Below are 13,969 nucleotides of genomic sequence, written 5' to 3'. Positions count from 1 at the left end.
GTTAACTTGACTCCCATTTCATCCCTCTCCTCTCCTTCCCTCTCCTCTCCTCTCCTCTCCTCTCCTCTCCTCTCCTTCCCTCTCCTCCTCTCTCCTCTCCTCTCCTCTCCTCTCTTTCCCTCCCCTCCTATCTCCTCCCCTCTCCGTCCTGCAGCAGTCTGAACAGCGTGAACAGCAGCGACTCTCGCTCCAGCGGCTCTCACTGTCACTCCCCCACCTCCCACTTCCGCTACCGCGCCTCCTCGTCCTCCTCCTCCTCGGTGCTCCCCCAGCAGGCACCGGCCCGCCTCTCTTCGATCTCCTCCCACGACTCCGGCTTCATCTCCCAGGACGCCTTCCAGTCCAAATCCCCCTCACCCATGCCCCCGGAAACCTCACAGGTGAGGAAAGAGACACCGAGGCAGTCGGAAAAGCCCTCCAGGTTGCAAGGATACTGTGTGTGTGTGTGTGTGTGTGTGTGTGTGTGTGTGTGTGTGTGTGTTTGCTGAGTCACGCCAGCAGCAGACGATGTTCACTTATCGCCTACAGGGTTTCATAAGCAGAGATTCACGGGAACAGAAAACAGAGTCACTTAAAATCAGTTCTAGAACAAATCAGTTATTTCTATTATTGATGAATTTGTCCATTTATAAAATGAATATCACAGTTTCACTGCGTCCTTGGTGACACTTTTAAATGTCCTGTTTTGACCGACCAGCAGTCCATAACTCAGATATTCAGTTTACAAAGAAATAAAACAAATCCTCACACTGGAGAAGTTGGAACCAGAAAAGAGTTTGGTTTATTTTGGTAAATAAATTAATGAAACAATTAACCAATTATCAAAAAAGCTTCTGATTAATTTTCTGGCTGTTGGCAATTATTATTATTATATTATTATAAATATTTGTTTTTGTTATTAAGATTTTCAATTCCAAGATGTTAATTAAAAAGTCTACTTTATGCCATTATTTGATACATTATGATAAATAAAACGTATATAAGTAAGATGTACATACTGTGGATTATCTTGAGTCATGATTCCTGGAAGGAGACTTTACTGTTGATTTTTTTCAAATGTTATTTTTTGACGCTTTAAACACCACAAGCCGAGTAACATCTCGTCCCATCACATTGGAGCGAAGGCAGACATCTCCAACACTAGACAACTCACACTAAAACTAACTAGATTGATAAATAGAACTAAAGGTGAGAGGGACAATATGTATTTTAGATTTTGGGGTGAACTATCCCTTTAACAAAAAATTATAACCTGAAGATTTCATGTTTTATCTTGAGGGAAGCAGCTGCTTAACGTCACCGTGTTGACCTATTTGGATTGGAACCAGGACTGCCAGGACTGTAAAATAGGAGGTTTCCTAAAGGGACTCTGGTGTTCGGGAACACTACCACTGTTGTCCACAGGGACCGCCAGAATCAACACAAGATGAACATTCGTTGTAGTAGCTTTAAAATCTCATGAAATACTCACAAAAATGTGGAAAGAACGACGTGTTTGACTGAATGATAACTGACTGGATTTTCAGTATATTATTTATGATTTATATTCTGTGCAGTTATCGAAGCCTCTATCTTCTCATTCCGCCTGCTGAAGCTGCTTCATGCATCTCTTCTTCTTTGAGCTGTTTGTTCACTTTGCTGATTCGCTGAGATTCCGTGTTTTTATTTACTAACCTGTGTCGTGCTTCTGCTCTTCTTCTGTCTCTTTTTCTCTGCGCCGCTGGCTCTCTCTGTGTGTGTGTGTGTGTGTGTGTGTGTGTGTGTGTGTGCGCGTGCTTTGCATGGCTCTGCTGCAGTCGTGTGTCTCTCCTTTATCTGAGGAGCCTTCCTCTTCCTCCTCTTCCTCACCCTCACACAACGAGCCCCAATCTGGGCTGCAACAGGTGAACGTCTACACGTGAAAACACACACAAACACAGAAGCTGATACAAACATATAAATCACACTCAATAATAGTGAGCAATATATCTGAGCTCCTCCTGCTCCATGTATGTTTTCACCTCCTCAACAGTCATAACCGTCATCTTTTGATTTCTTGAATTGTTTTTCTCCCTCCATCCACTCACCTTCAGTTGTCAAATGGTTTCGACCATCACGCTGCCCTCTGTCTGCACGGGGCGGCGCTGCAGGCCCAGGACACCCACCTCCACCCTCCATACTTCACCTCCTCCTCCTCCTCCACCACCACCTCACCCATCTCCTCGCCCTCCTATTCGTCTGTCTCTCCCACGTGGCCGTGGTCCCGTTCAGGCTCCGGCCAATCGGCAGAGCTCCTGCCTCTCAGCCCCTCCGGGCTCGGAATGAGCCCGACATCCAGAGTCCCGTCCTGGAAGGTTTGATCCTCATTCTCCCTCATGTCCTCGTCCTTCACCTCTCTTTTTGTCCTTTCATCTTTTGCTTTCTTCTTTTCAACTGTATTTTATTCCTTTGCTCACTTTAAAATCAAACACTTCAAGGAGACATTTCCCCAAAATGCTGTTTTGTTTCATGGAAGCAGAACTTTGAAACAACACTAACATCCCTTTACAGAAAGCTTTGCTCTCTACTGTGATGACAATGGACTTCATTGTCCTAAATTCATCATTGTTGCTTCTCTAAACGGGTTTGGACTGATATGTGGTCTGTAAAAAGAAGTTGAACTGACAGAAAATGAGTTGAATCCTAATTTTAACAAAGATTTACAGTAAATTATCATTTAAATATCCAACACATTTGTAAATATTATTATGTTTTTAATTAATTAGTCAAATCATTGTCAAAAACAATACTTTATCTCCAAAATGTTTTCCACAACAACTTTAATTTGACTGTGTTTCTTAATAAAATTGTAAAAGCTAATTACAAATTTAATTACAAATTTGCTACAAAAGTTGCAAAAGCCAAACAGTCAAACAACACAAAGTGTAACTAGAAGCAGCAAAGTGTGATTCTTTACTGTCTTTGTGTGCAGGACTGGGCCAAACCAGGACCTTACGACCAGTCGATGGTCAACACCCTGAAGAGGAGCAGGGACAGGAGAGAGACTACAGATCCCAGCAGCCACCACGGCGCTGACCTCACCACGACAGGGGAGGAGCCACAGGGGGTGAAAGGAAACCACGCTGTGACATCACACAAGGTCAGACGGTGGTCGTATTGGGTCACATGACTTACTGCAGCTTTAATTGGAAAGAAACTTGGAAATGTGTAAATTCTGACCGTAAAGGGATTATACACAACTTGACACTTTAATAACAACATACCTGTTTTACTTGTCTCTTTATTTTTTTATCACATTTTTTTATCACATTTTCCTATTTTCTATTTTTTAATTATGTTTTTCACTATTGCACTGTGTTTATTGTCACGCACCAATCACCAAGCCAAGTGTAACATACTTGGCAATAAACAGTGTCTGATTCTGAAGTGACATATCAGATGTTTAGCTGTTTAATTAGTGAATCAAAGAATACACAACTAAGTCAACCTGTGTGTGTGTGTGTGTGTGTGTGTGTGTGCGCTGGTTGACCCCCTGCAGGAGGACAGGGAGACCCATGAGGAGCTGGCCCGGGCGCTGGCCCGAGGCCTCCGCTTGGACATCCACGGCTCCAGCAGAGACTCACTGCAGGGATCAAGTGGCTACAGCAGCCAGACCAACACACCCTGCTGCTCAGAGGACACCATCCCCTCACAAGGTACACACACACACACACACACACACACACACACACAGTCATGCTTTCATTACATTTTTTTATTTCAGTGTCTTAATATATACAAAATGATTTAATTTTGTAACGGTACATAGTGTGGTGGGCGTAAGTGTATGACTACTTTGACATTTTTATGACATAGTGTGTCATAACAGTCATAATAATGTGTTATAACGAAGGACCTTGGCACGACGTTATCAAGCAGCAGTCGGTTAGCTCGTCTTCCACATATTAACGACACACATCCCACAAGGCACCTACGCAATCATTCATTGATGCAAACTTTAGCTGCAAAACCTCTTTGAACAAATATACACATTGAAAATAAGCTCGGAAAATACGTGTACGAATACTTTAAGACCCTGGAGAGAGAGCAAAAGAAGGAGGAAGAGAGATTAGATTCAACTCAATACTCTTTAGAGATAATATAAAGGTGAGTATTGAGCTGAGGTTGCCTGCGAGTCATTCTGTGTCACTAGTCGTGTGATTAGATTGTTCTCTGTTCCCTCCAGTATCAGACTGTGACTACTACTCGGTGGGAGCGGATCACGAAGGCGAGCATCAGCAGACGTCAGACTTTGATAAATCCTGCACCATCCCCAGAAACAGCGACATCAGTCAGTCGTACCGCCGCATGTTCCAGTCCAAGCGCCCGGCCTCCACTGCCGGGCTGCCCTCCAACCCCGCTGCCATAATCACCCCGGGAGTCGCCACCATCCGACGGACGCCATCCTCCAAACCCAACCTGCGACGGCCCTCTGGGGGCCTTAGCTTGGGCCCCATACCAATCAAGCCCCCCATGATCCCAGTCAAGACCCCCACTGTGCCTGAACATCCGGGTTTCCCCAGCAGGGCGGCATCGGAGGACGGCAACGCATCGCGAACCCCGCTCAGCCCCGCCACCACCCCTCTGTCACCGAGATCCGTCCCGTGGGAGACCCAGCACCCGAGCCAGGGGTCGGATCCTCCCACCCCGCCACCGCAGCCCGGCAGTCGGGTGTCAGAGTGGGAGCGCCGGCCTCTCCCGGAGCTCCTGGAGGAATCGGAATTATGCGAGGTGGAGGATTTTCTGGTGGCTATCCGACGAGGCGTCAGGCTCAAGAAGACGTCGACCAATGACCGATCAGCGCCGTGTATTCACTGAGACGACACGGGTCGGCTTGACTTGAGCCATTTTGCGTCCCTGTCTGCATATCAGCAAATATGCTCTTGAAGGGACACAAAATGGTTATTTAACAAGTTAACGCAAATTGGAGCTTTGGCATCAAATGGATGCCGAGGTTTGGAGGAAGTTGCCCAGAGACTCTGATCGAGGATCAGTTTAGAAATTAGCTAACAAAACTTTGCATTTAAGTTATAGAAATGCTGAATTTGCTGAGAAACTTGGCACCATCACCTTTATCTTTTGGCCAAAGAGAAATAGTTCAAACGAGGGATGACAACCCCTTTATTTGCGGTTTTGAGAACAGTTTGAGAGAGTTCAGCGAGTACACACATAGTTTAAAAATCTCTTTTCTGAACTGAAAGAAACTAATGTTGGTAAAGTAGAAGTTTCTCGTCTCGATTCAGATTTCATCCAACAACAATCTAGACCTTCGTAAAGCATCGATCGACTTGTTCCGGCAAAGAATTAAAAGCACTTCTCTCTTTAAAAAGAAACCGTCAGTATTGCTCTTTGACTAACTGGAGGTTTCTTAACACTGGTGCTGATCCGACATCAGTTACGCTGGGCAACTTCAGCACAAAAAAGAACAGAACATCGTTGTCGAACAAGTCATAGCAGCGACTTCTTAGATTAATGCGTCGTATTGGAAAGAAATGACAGATAGATACGATTCTGGAAGGGTTGATGGAGTATTTTCAAAAGATCAAATCATGATTTGTATGTACATATTTATATTTTGACGTGTTTGTACGTTTTGTTTGTCATACATCCCTTAGTCTCCCGTTTCCACTCAAGGTGCCAAAAGCCTGAGGGCTCAAATATTCTCTTATCTAATTGAAATTATGCTGGAACTTTTTCTTTCTGTAAAAACATAGACGAGGTGTTCGATAGAGAATAAAAGAAAGACAAATTGAGCTTCTACGCAAACTGAAAAGAGTATTTGTATATGTTAGCATATTGAAGAGTGGTGTTAGTTATTAATACCACACACAGTAGATTAACCTGCATGTTCTTTTTGCCCCAATATAAACAAACATTTTGTCTTTTAAATTAGATTTACCAGACAGTTAAACCCGTGACATCCCAGCAGTGGAGGTTTAGGAACTGTGGAGGCCGACAAGGTGCTGGATTTAGTCTGCTGTTAGCTGAATGATCTTTTTACAGCATTTCACTTCTGTAAAGCACTTTAAATGTTTAAAAGAAAATCCAAAACAGGAGAAACTACATTTTTTTTCTTACATCTACACGTTGTGAACTTTGTGGGCCTCCAGGTTCACGAACCCTTCTGTCCCAAAATGTTGCTAATCTACCAGCTACAGTACGTAGCAGCTGTGTGTTAGCATACACGTCCAGGTCCATGGTAGTAATACTTAGCTATAGTAGCCTACTTGGAGTTCTGTGGATCAGTGTATTGGTCTGTTACCGCTATGACGTGTACACTGTTTGGAAAGAGAACCGGTTTATAAACTGGGATCGAGCTTCCTTTAGTCTTAAACTATCTGTGCTTACTAGCCATCAAACACCAACTGTCCGCAATATAGAGCGATGTTTTTAACACTCTGGCAGCCATGTTGGAGGTCTACAGCTCACAGCTGATCGCATCCCTTAAATGTGCAATTTGGTTGTTTTAACAGAATTTAAAAGACGTTTCACAGCCTAAAATGCTGGATGAACACGCGTACTGCACATGTGCAAACTAGTACAACACACCTGTTGTTAAACATGCTATTGTTTCCCTGATGAAGCTACATTGTGAGCTGAAATCAGCCGGAGAAGCGCTAGTTAACGTTAGCGGTTAGCAGCTGGTGGGCAGCACAGTGCTGCTTGGCTAAATAACAGAGCTAACCGCTAACGTACGGAGGTAGCATTACATTATGACGTTATGAAGTTCACAATCCATTCAGTGAAATAAGGAAAAAATGTGTCAAAATATTATCTTGTAAAATTGAGTTTTTGGTGAGAAACTTAAAGTAAAATAGTTTGAAGGATGTGTTTTTGTGGCAATATAAAATCAATATTAAAGAGTTATGACTTCTTTAACTTCGGTACTTGTATCAGCCAATACTCAAGTTCAGGTAACATAGGAAGACATAGTACCAGAACAGCTCTAACTTATTTGCTGCCTAATTATTAGCTAAATATAAATATATACCAATAGATTAAATGAATCATTTGGAGAATAGCTAATGTACAGCTCTTAGTGGAAGCCATCATAGTAGCCAGTGGTGGAATGTAACTAAGTACATTTACTCTATTTTCTGTTACTTTATAATTCTACTCCACTACGATCCATATGATTAATACAAACTATTGTCCAACTGATAAATGATCAGTAATTGTCACTGGATTATAAGTAAAAGTAAAAGTGTGTTTTTACACTGAGGTATTGTTCTGATTTAGTTAGCTTAACATAAATATATTTTGTTTAAAATGATCTATTTTGGACACTAGCTGTGTGCAGAAGCAGAAGCTAGCTCTGTAGCATGATGAAATGCTACCAGACGCATCACCACACAAATCTCAGCTCTGTAGACCTCCATTATGGCGCCAGATCTATTTTGTGTGAAACCGACTGAAAATCCTCTTTTAGGTTCAACGGTCACAGCGGAACACGAGCTTAACCTGCCGTGCACTGATATTCATGTACAACTGCGACACACATACATATATATAAGCCTGTAATAGCTTGTGTAATTACTAAATGTCAAATAGCCCGATGAGCTGGTGTTTGCAGGTAATTAGCGCAACGAGCTGAAATAGACGAAACTTCCCTGTTGCTACTAAATAACTACTGTTAATAGAGTGTCATCACGAGTCATTATTTATTCATTTAAATGTTTTCAGCCATTTTATTTTGTGGCTTTACACGTTTCTAAACTCCCAACTGTCCTGTTGAGCATATAAAACATATTACAAATATATTTAATATGCATGTTGTCTTTTCATTTTATTTTTAGTTAAACTAAAGATTGAATAGTCGGCTTTTTTCTACTGGAACGATTTGTTTTTTCCTCAGTTCTGCTTCTACGGGACCAGAATGCATTTCAGATGATCTCGTGTGTTTCCCTGCAGAGATCATTGATGTTTCATATGTTGTGTGACAGCAGTTTGACAGCCTGTATGATGACTGAAGTCCGTTTCATTTCCCAGTTCAGGTTACCGAATACAATCGAGCAGCTGATGCGATAACAAGCATATGAAGCTGAATGTTGGAGCCTGTGAGGTTAAACTATGTGAGACGCCAACACACACACACACACACACACCGAGCATTAGAAGAGTGATTATTAATGAATCACATTATACACGTTAGATACAGTTTATAATCACTGATCCGGTCCTCAGTGTGTGTGTGTGTGTGTGTGTGTGTGTGTGTGTGTGTGTGTGTGTGTGTGGAGGATATCTATTGTTTCTGTCTCTGAGCCGTCAGTAAAGCAGCCGTCAGTGTGTTTCTTTCCTTTAACATTTACACTTTACTTTGAAGACAAGTTGCCAAATCTCCTGCAGTATGTGCTCAACGACGCCCTGGATTTATTTATCTTATTCTCACTAAAGGTGCTGAATCTGGGGGAGATCGTCCTTCGATGCAGCTACTTTCTCTCCACAAAAATCCCCCAAATATTATTAAAATTACACTTCTTAAAGTGGACAACATCTAAATTATGATTGAATTGAAGTACCTGAAGTCATACTACCTAGTGTCATGATACTGGAGGGGCATTTAATGGAAATAGGACATTTCAGTTACTCAGCAAATACAGTATTAATGCTTCAAAGAACCAAAAATGTTCTCAATTAAATATGTGCACATGATGCTCTTCAGTGTTTAGTTAGATGTCCTTCTAAAAAGTTATTTTTTTTTTTTTCCTCTAAAGTGCGTTGCCAAAAAGGTTGGAACATTAAAATACAGGAAACCCTCATCCTGATTTTGATATTGTATAAAATACATAATTTATCAATGAAATTGAGATAAAACGTTGCTGCTTGTGTCATAAATATAAATATATTCTTTGATGGGGAAGAAAATAATGAATAAAGTCTTAATTTGAGCATAATTCCTGTTTTTTGGGTAATAATTTGGCCGATGGAAACATTTTAAACTACATTAATGATAAACACGTCTTACGTGATCAAGTGTTTGTGAGCTTCTATACTAATAAAGTTTCCTTTGTTTTACTTAATTTGATCAAAACAGCACATGAATGTAAAATATTGGAACCGTTAACTCAGTGAAATTTCCCACAGGCCGTGAACGCATCGTAACCGTTACAGAAATGTTTCCGTCTAATTTGCTGAAAAACTTTTCCAGATAAAAAAGTGTCACTGAATCCATCCGACAGGTTTTATTACATATTTAAACAGGTGGATACTTTAAACTAAAGACTTCATTACCCAGGAGGCATCAGAATACTCCATCACAGGCCTGTCTGTGGTTCTAGAAGTGAAGGCAATGTTGGTTTTATTCTCCTCTTGTTCTTCTGTCCAACGTCCTGAACACCGTCTCATATTTCTATGTACAGCAGCTGTTTGGAGCTCAATAATAAAATGGTAGCAGACGATGTGCATCTGAATAAAGACGCTCGTGCTTTGTCTTCTCTTAATGATTTCTCTATTTCTCTCCATCTGTGAGACGTCGTGAGGGAAATATAGTTTCACCAGGTAAAGAAACGTAACGTTTGGTCGGTAATTTTGGTTTTTCAGGATTATTTTGGTTGTAACTGTTTTCCAATTTCGTTAATTGGAAAATACCGATGCTCTATTTTATTACTCTGATTATTTAGAGGTTCTTCATGATGTGAAACAACCAAAAGGGTTCAAACTCAGAGAACTTCTGTGAGCCTTTTTAAAGAGCCTTTAAGAAGCATTCAGCACCGAATGTGACTTAAGATCTGACCTGAGAGCAGCGGAGAACAACCTGGAGGACACAAAGAGCTTCATCTTCACCTGCGGAGCCAGAGGGAAACACTCCCACATTTATTATGTTACTTTACATTGTACATGATCGATCCTTCCATACACACACATCATGTTCCAGACTGTCCACAAGATGGCAGCACAGCATTCCTTTAGATTATAGATATACATTATTGTTCAGAGGCTTCAAACTCTCTCCTCTTTTCTATTTTTATTTCTACTTCAGAGAATTAAATTCTGCAAAATATGAAGAGAAGAGGTCAAATAAAAACATAAAATCTGATCACCACATGCTGGCAAACAAAAATACAACAACGTGATATAAACATGAGATGTTACAAAAACAGCATCCTGACACAACACATCATTTATTATTACTTATTAATGAGTTGCTTCTGATTAACCACAGAATGCATCGCTCCTCGTCCTCCACAGTAAATGAATCTTCCAACGAGACAAAACTTCCAGTTTACAGTTAAACTTAAATATCTTCTGCAGTCGAGTCCAAACACTTAAAACATTGATTCAACGTTTCAGAGGTTCGTCCCTCGTCCCTCTAAAGACGAACATTTCACGTCCTCGTAACAACCATCACAATCTGTTCAATAACAGCTCAATAATTATTACAATCGTGATTACAATATTTTAAAGTTTTGGCAATTTTTAAACTTTTAGGAGGTTTGTAGGAGATGAAAGTGGATTTGCTCGTGTGATCCAGTGGCTGCTTCTGAAAGTCACTCCCTCGTTCCCTCGTCCACTACTTCCTTCATAACAGACACTTGTTAACTCTCTAGTTAACTTTAGTTTATTCTTTACATTTGTGGGCTAATTAACAGCAGACTCTCATCATTCTGTCTTAAAGAGGCGACGCATGAAACATGTTCTCACGTATTAACCAATAACACATCAAACATGCCTTCAGTGCTATCAAATGTGACGCAGTGCTTTGTTAGCAGCAAAACCCTTCCTTGTTTGTTGCATTGTGGGCACTTTGAATTCGTGCTGAAAGTTGGAGTGTGAGAGACAAAGAAGGAGCTCGAGTCTCTGAAAACGACCTGAAGCGAGAATCCAAACCATCTGGAGCTTCAAGTGTGAAGAAGAAAAAACATAAAAGACTAATTGCACAGACGGCGGGACCCAGGAGACCGTGAGAGGAGAGAAAGAACAAGATGGTGCAGACAGACGCAGAAAAGACAGAAAATAGAACTCCAGTGTTAAAGTAGTGTATCCACCCGTACAGAACATTCTCCAGCATATTATAAAAAAAAATAAAAAGTCTGATTATAGCACCGCATCACGTTCCCTCAGAGGTAGCAGTGGACATGATTCATGTTCTTTATACTTTGTTTTGGTAAAAGTTAAAAAAGAAACTAACCGACGACTGGAAAGTCTGCTCAGCTCGAGTTACGAGAAACATAATAGTGTTTTTAGAGAAGAAGTCTCCAAACGTATAAAGTGTCTGCTGAGGAAACATAAACACATTTCATGTTCTTTAAATTACTTACAGGACGAGACGTCTAGTTTTCTACTTTGTGCTGTTTGTGTTTCTACCGTCAGGACGGGACATTCTGGATTCAAATCCCCTCTGTGTGTGTGTGTGTGTGTGTGTGTGTGTGTGTGTGTGTGTGTGTGGATTCTATCATATGAATCCTGAAGCACAGCTGTCGTCTGACGGTGATGAGACAGGAGAGCTCTTCTCAGGCAGCGTTCACAGAAACACATTAGTTCTGTCAGAAGAAGAGATGGAAACACAGGATTAAAGCGTCTCGTTCTCTTTGAGGGAGCCTCAGCTGAACGTCACATTACTGAAGACTAGAGGATTGAAAAGACGATGCTGATCTTAGAGTAGAACGGTTCTGCGGGGGAGTGGAGAAGAGTTTGGCTGTGACGTTAACGCAGAGAACTGTTCGCTAATATATTCAAAGTGTATTAACATTGAATACCTCGTGTCCAAACTGCACCAAATTCATCAAAGCAGCCGAGCAAAAACACCCAGCGAGTGTGAAGAAGATCGGATGAGTGAACAACAGACAGACACAGATTCATAGTTGAAGGTACGGAGACTAAATAAATGTTTCTCCTGGAAGACGTCTTTAGTGTCGCACTCGGCTGCTCGGAGGAAAAGTGACAGAAATTGTTGCGTAAAAAAAAGGTGACCGAACCACAGCGGGAACGTCGGAACCGTCGGGTTTATGGGAGGAAAACGGGATTAATATCAAAGAATGGATGATCTAAGACGAGCCGCCTTTAAAGAGGACATATTGAATAAACAGATGGCTCGCTGTCGATGCAGATGGTGAGAGAAACCAGAGAGCCGGAGCTCGTGAACATCACCGGTTTATAACAAACAGCTTCAGAGGGTTTGGAGGCTGAAGAACGTGTGAACGCTGCCTGAGACGCAGACACATCACACCGTATAAATACTTCTTTACGTTGACATCAGTGTTCGTGTGGCTCGTTAGGAAGACTGTGACGGAGCGTCGCTGCAGAGTTGTGCTTCTCTCTCCTTCTCCTTCTTCTCTTTCTTCTCCTTCTCCTTCTCGTCATCCAGGAAAAACAGCGGGAACATCCCCAGAATACAGCCGATGGTGACTCCGATGGCTTTGCCCTGCAGGAGGAGAAGAAGAACCGCATCATCATCGTTATGAGTTAAAACCCTTCACCTGTTCTCCTCTCAGACTGTAGAATTAAACTCATTTCTCAGCTGACGATCTCTTCCCTCTTCTCTGGTCTGAGGTGATGCGTTTCCTCTACCGGCTGCAGACTTTCCTGTCTTTATTTCAGCCAACGTCCTAGTTTCGTGTCTAGCTTCATGGTTGAGGGCGAGCCGTTAATGGCACAAACAAACTAAACTTTGGGGACCCTGCTTCGCTGGTTAAACTGCACATCACTCCATCTCTCTCCTCTCTACTGTCAACATAATAAAACACACAGAAATGCCTCAAAAGAAGAGTGAAACAGTGAAAAGCTCACCATGTGAGAGCTGACTCTGGTCTGCCACATGTCCACCTGTTTGGCCGTCAGGTCCGGACCCTGCATCCCCAGTTTAGACGCCAGAGCCTCCACATAACCTGCAAGACTACAAACACACAGGTGTGCAGTTACATCTGATATAACAATCATACTATATAAACAATCATTTACTGTAAAAATGCATAAACAGCGACTGGAACTGGAACCGTTTTCAACAGATTTAACTTAAAATAATTCAGATCCCTCAGAGAGCGTTTAAGAAGCTTCTTACCCGAGACCGGCCAAGTCTGACACCAGGTTCCCCCACGCCGCCGCTGCAAAACACAAAGAGGACTTTGATGAAACACTCAAACACGCAGAACTACATTTTAAATGTTTAAAGTGGTTTTATCGTCTTTAGATGAGAAACCTCAGGGGAACCTAAAGGATTTAACTAACGGATATCAACATGAAACTTCTTCAGTTCATTACTGACAGTAAGACTAGTAGTGTTTGTATTACAAGTTTTGGTGAAATGTTGTGTTTAAATATGCAAATGAGGCATTTTGTAATGGTAACTTTTGGTAAATTTAGGAGAAATCTACAGATCAAAGGGACAAAGAAGTAGAATAAACTCCTAAATGTGTATTTATGATGTTTTCTCTCCATTAGTCTGAAGGAAGACGTGTTCTAGAAGGTAAATAAACATCAATCTCTAAAGTGATCAGTGCAGGAAAACTATATTGGTGCTTCAGGCGTCTCCTCTTAAGGTCCAAGTAGAACTTAAATTAGTACGTTTTGGAGGAAAATGTGAAATAATGTGGATCCACATCGCCGCTCTATTCAACAGCTTTTCACACCTTTAAAGTCTCTCCTGCAGACACGTTGTATGAACCCGTTTATTCAAAGCACGCCGTCACTTTCAGAAATATTTTGAGGAGCTAAGACGTCGAACATGAAGCAGATCAAACGTCTGATCAGGACGTCTCTCTTCAGGGGTTTTACGAGAAACGTCACGTGGGAGGAGACCCAGAAACCCCATCAGGCCTCGAGGAGCCTCAGGATCCCAAAGGATGCTTGAGGGAATGTCTCGAGAGGAAGATGTCTGAACCCGGATAAGTGTCCGAAAAATAGAAGACGGCCGATTGAAGTTAAAATCTATAAATAAGTGTCTGTAATCCAGCTGAATCTGAACCTGACAGAACATCGTCTTTCAATCCGTTTCATTTTCCTCTAAGAGCGTCGA

At 41.8% G+C, this 13,969-nt stretch overlaps 2 protein-coding genes across 2 annotated transcripts in view; one reads left to right on the top strand and one right to left on the bottom strand.

Moving 5' to 3' along the window:
* LOC142939164 (protein MTSS 1-like) overlaps positions 1-4,836 on the top strand; it is a 41,979-nt gene extending 37,143 nt beyond the window's left edge. Inside the window, exons 11-15 of the mRNA XM_076082384.1 lie at positions 155-380; positions 2,073-2,333; positions 2,951-3,118; positions 3,518-3,674; positions 4,205-4,836. Coding sequence (XP_075938499.1) covers positions 155-380; positions 2,073-2,333; positions 2,951-3,118; positions 3,518-3,674; positions 4,205-4,836 — 1,444 coding nt within the window. The remainder of the gene's footprint in view (positions 1-154; positions 381-2,072; positions 2,334-2,950; positions 3,119-3,517; positions 3,675-4,204) is intronic.
* A 4,966-nt stretch (positions 4,837-9,802) lies between these two features.
* Positions 9,803-13,969, bottom strand: part of tmem65 (transmembrane protein 65) — an 11,523-nt gene continuing 7,356 nt past the window's right edge. The window contains exons 5-7 of the mRNA XM_076082387.1: positions 13,016-13,058; positions 12,745-12,850; positions 9,803-12,379 (exon numbers count right to left, since the gene is read on the bottom strand). Of these exons, the coding sequence (XP_075938502.1) occupies positions 12,230-12,379; positions 12,745-12,850; positions 13,016-13,058 (299 nt within the window). The 3' untranslated portion in view covers positions 9,803-12,229. The remainder of the gene's footprint in view (positions 12,380-12,744; positions 12,851-13,015; positions 13,059-13,969) is intronic.

This window comes from Anarhichas minor, unplaced genomic scaffold (genome assembly GCF_050575085.1).
Source record: "Anarhichas minor isolate MPS153535 unplaced genomic scaffold, ASM5057508v1 ptg000094l, whole genome shotgun sequence".
In the NCBI taxonomy this organism is placed as follows: domain Eukaryota; kingdom Metazoa; phylum Chordata; class Actinopteri; order Perciformes; family Anarhichadidae; genus Anarhichas; species Anarhichas minor.
Note: the sequence above shows the minus strand (reverse complement) of the source record. Positions and strands in the feature narration are given on the sequence as shown.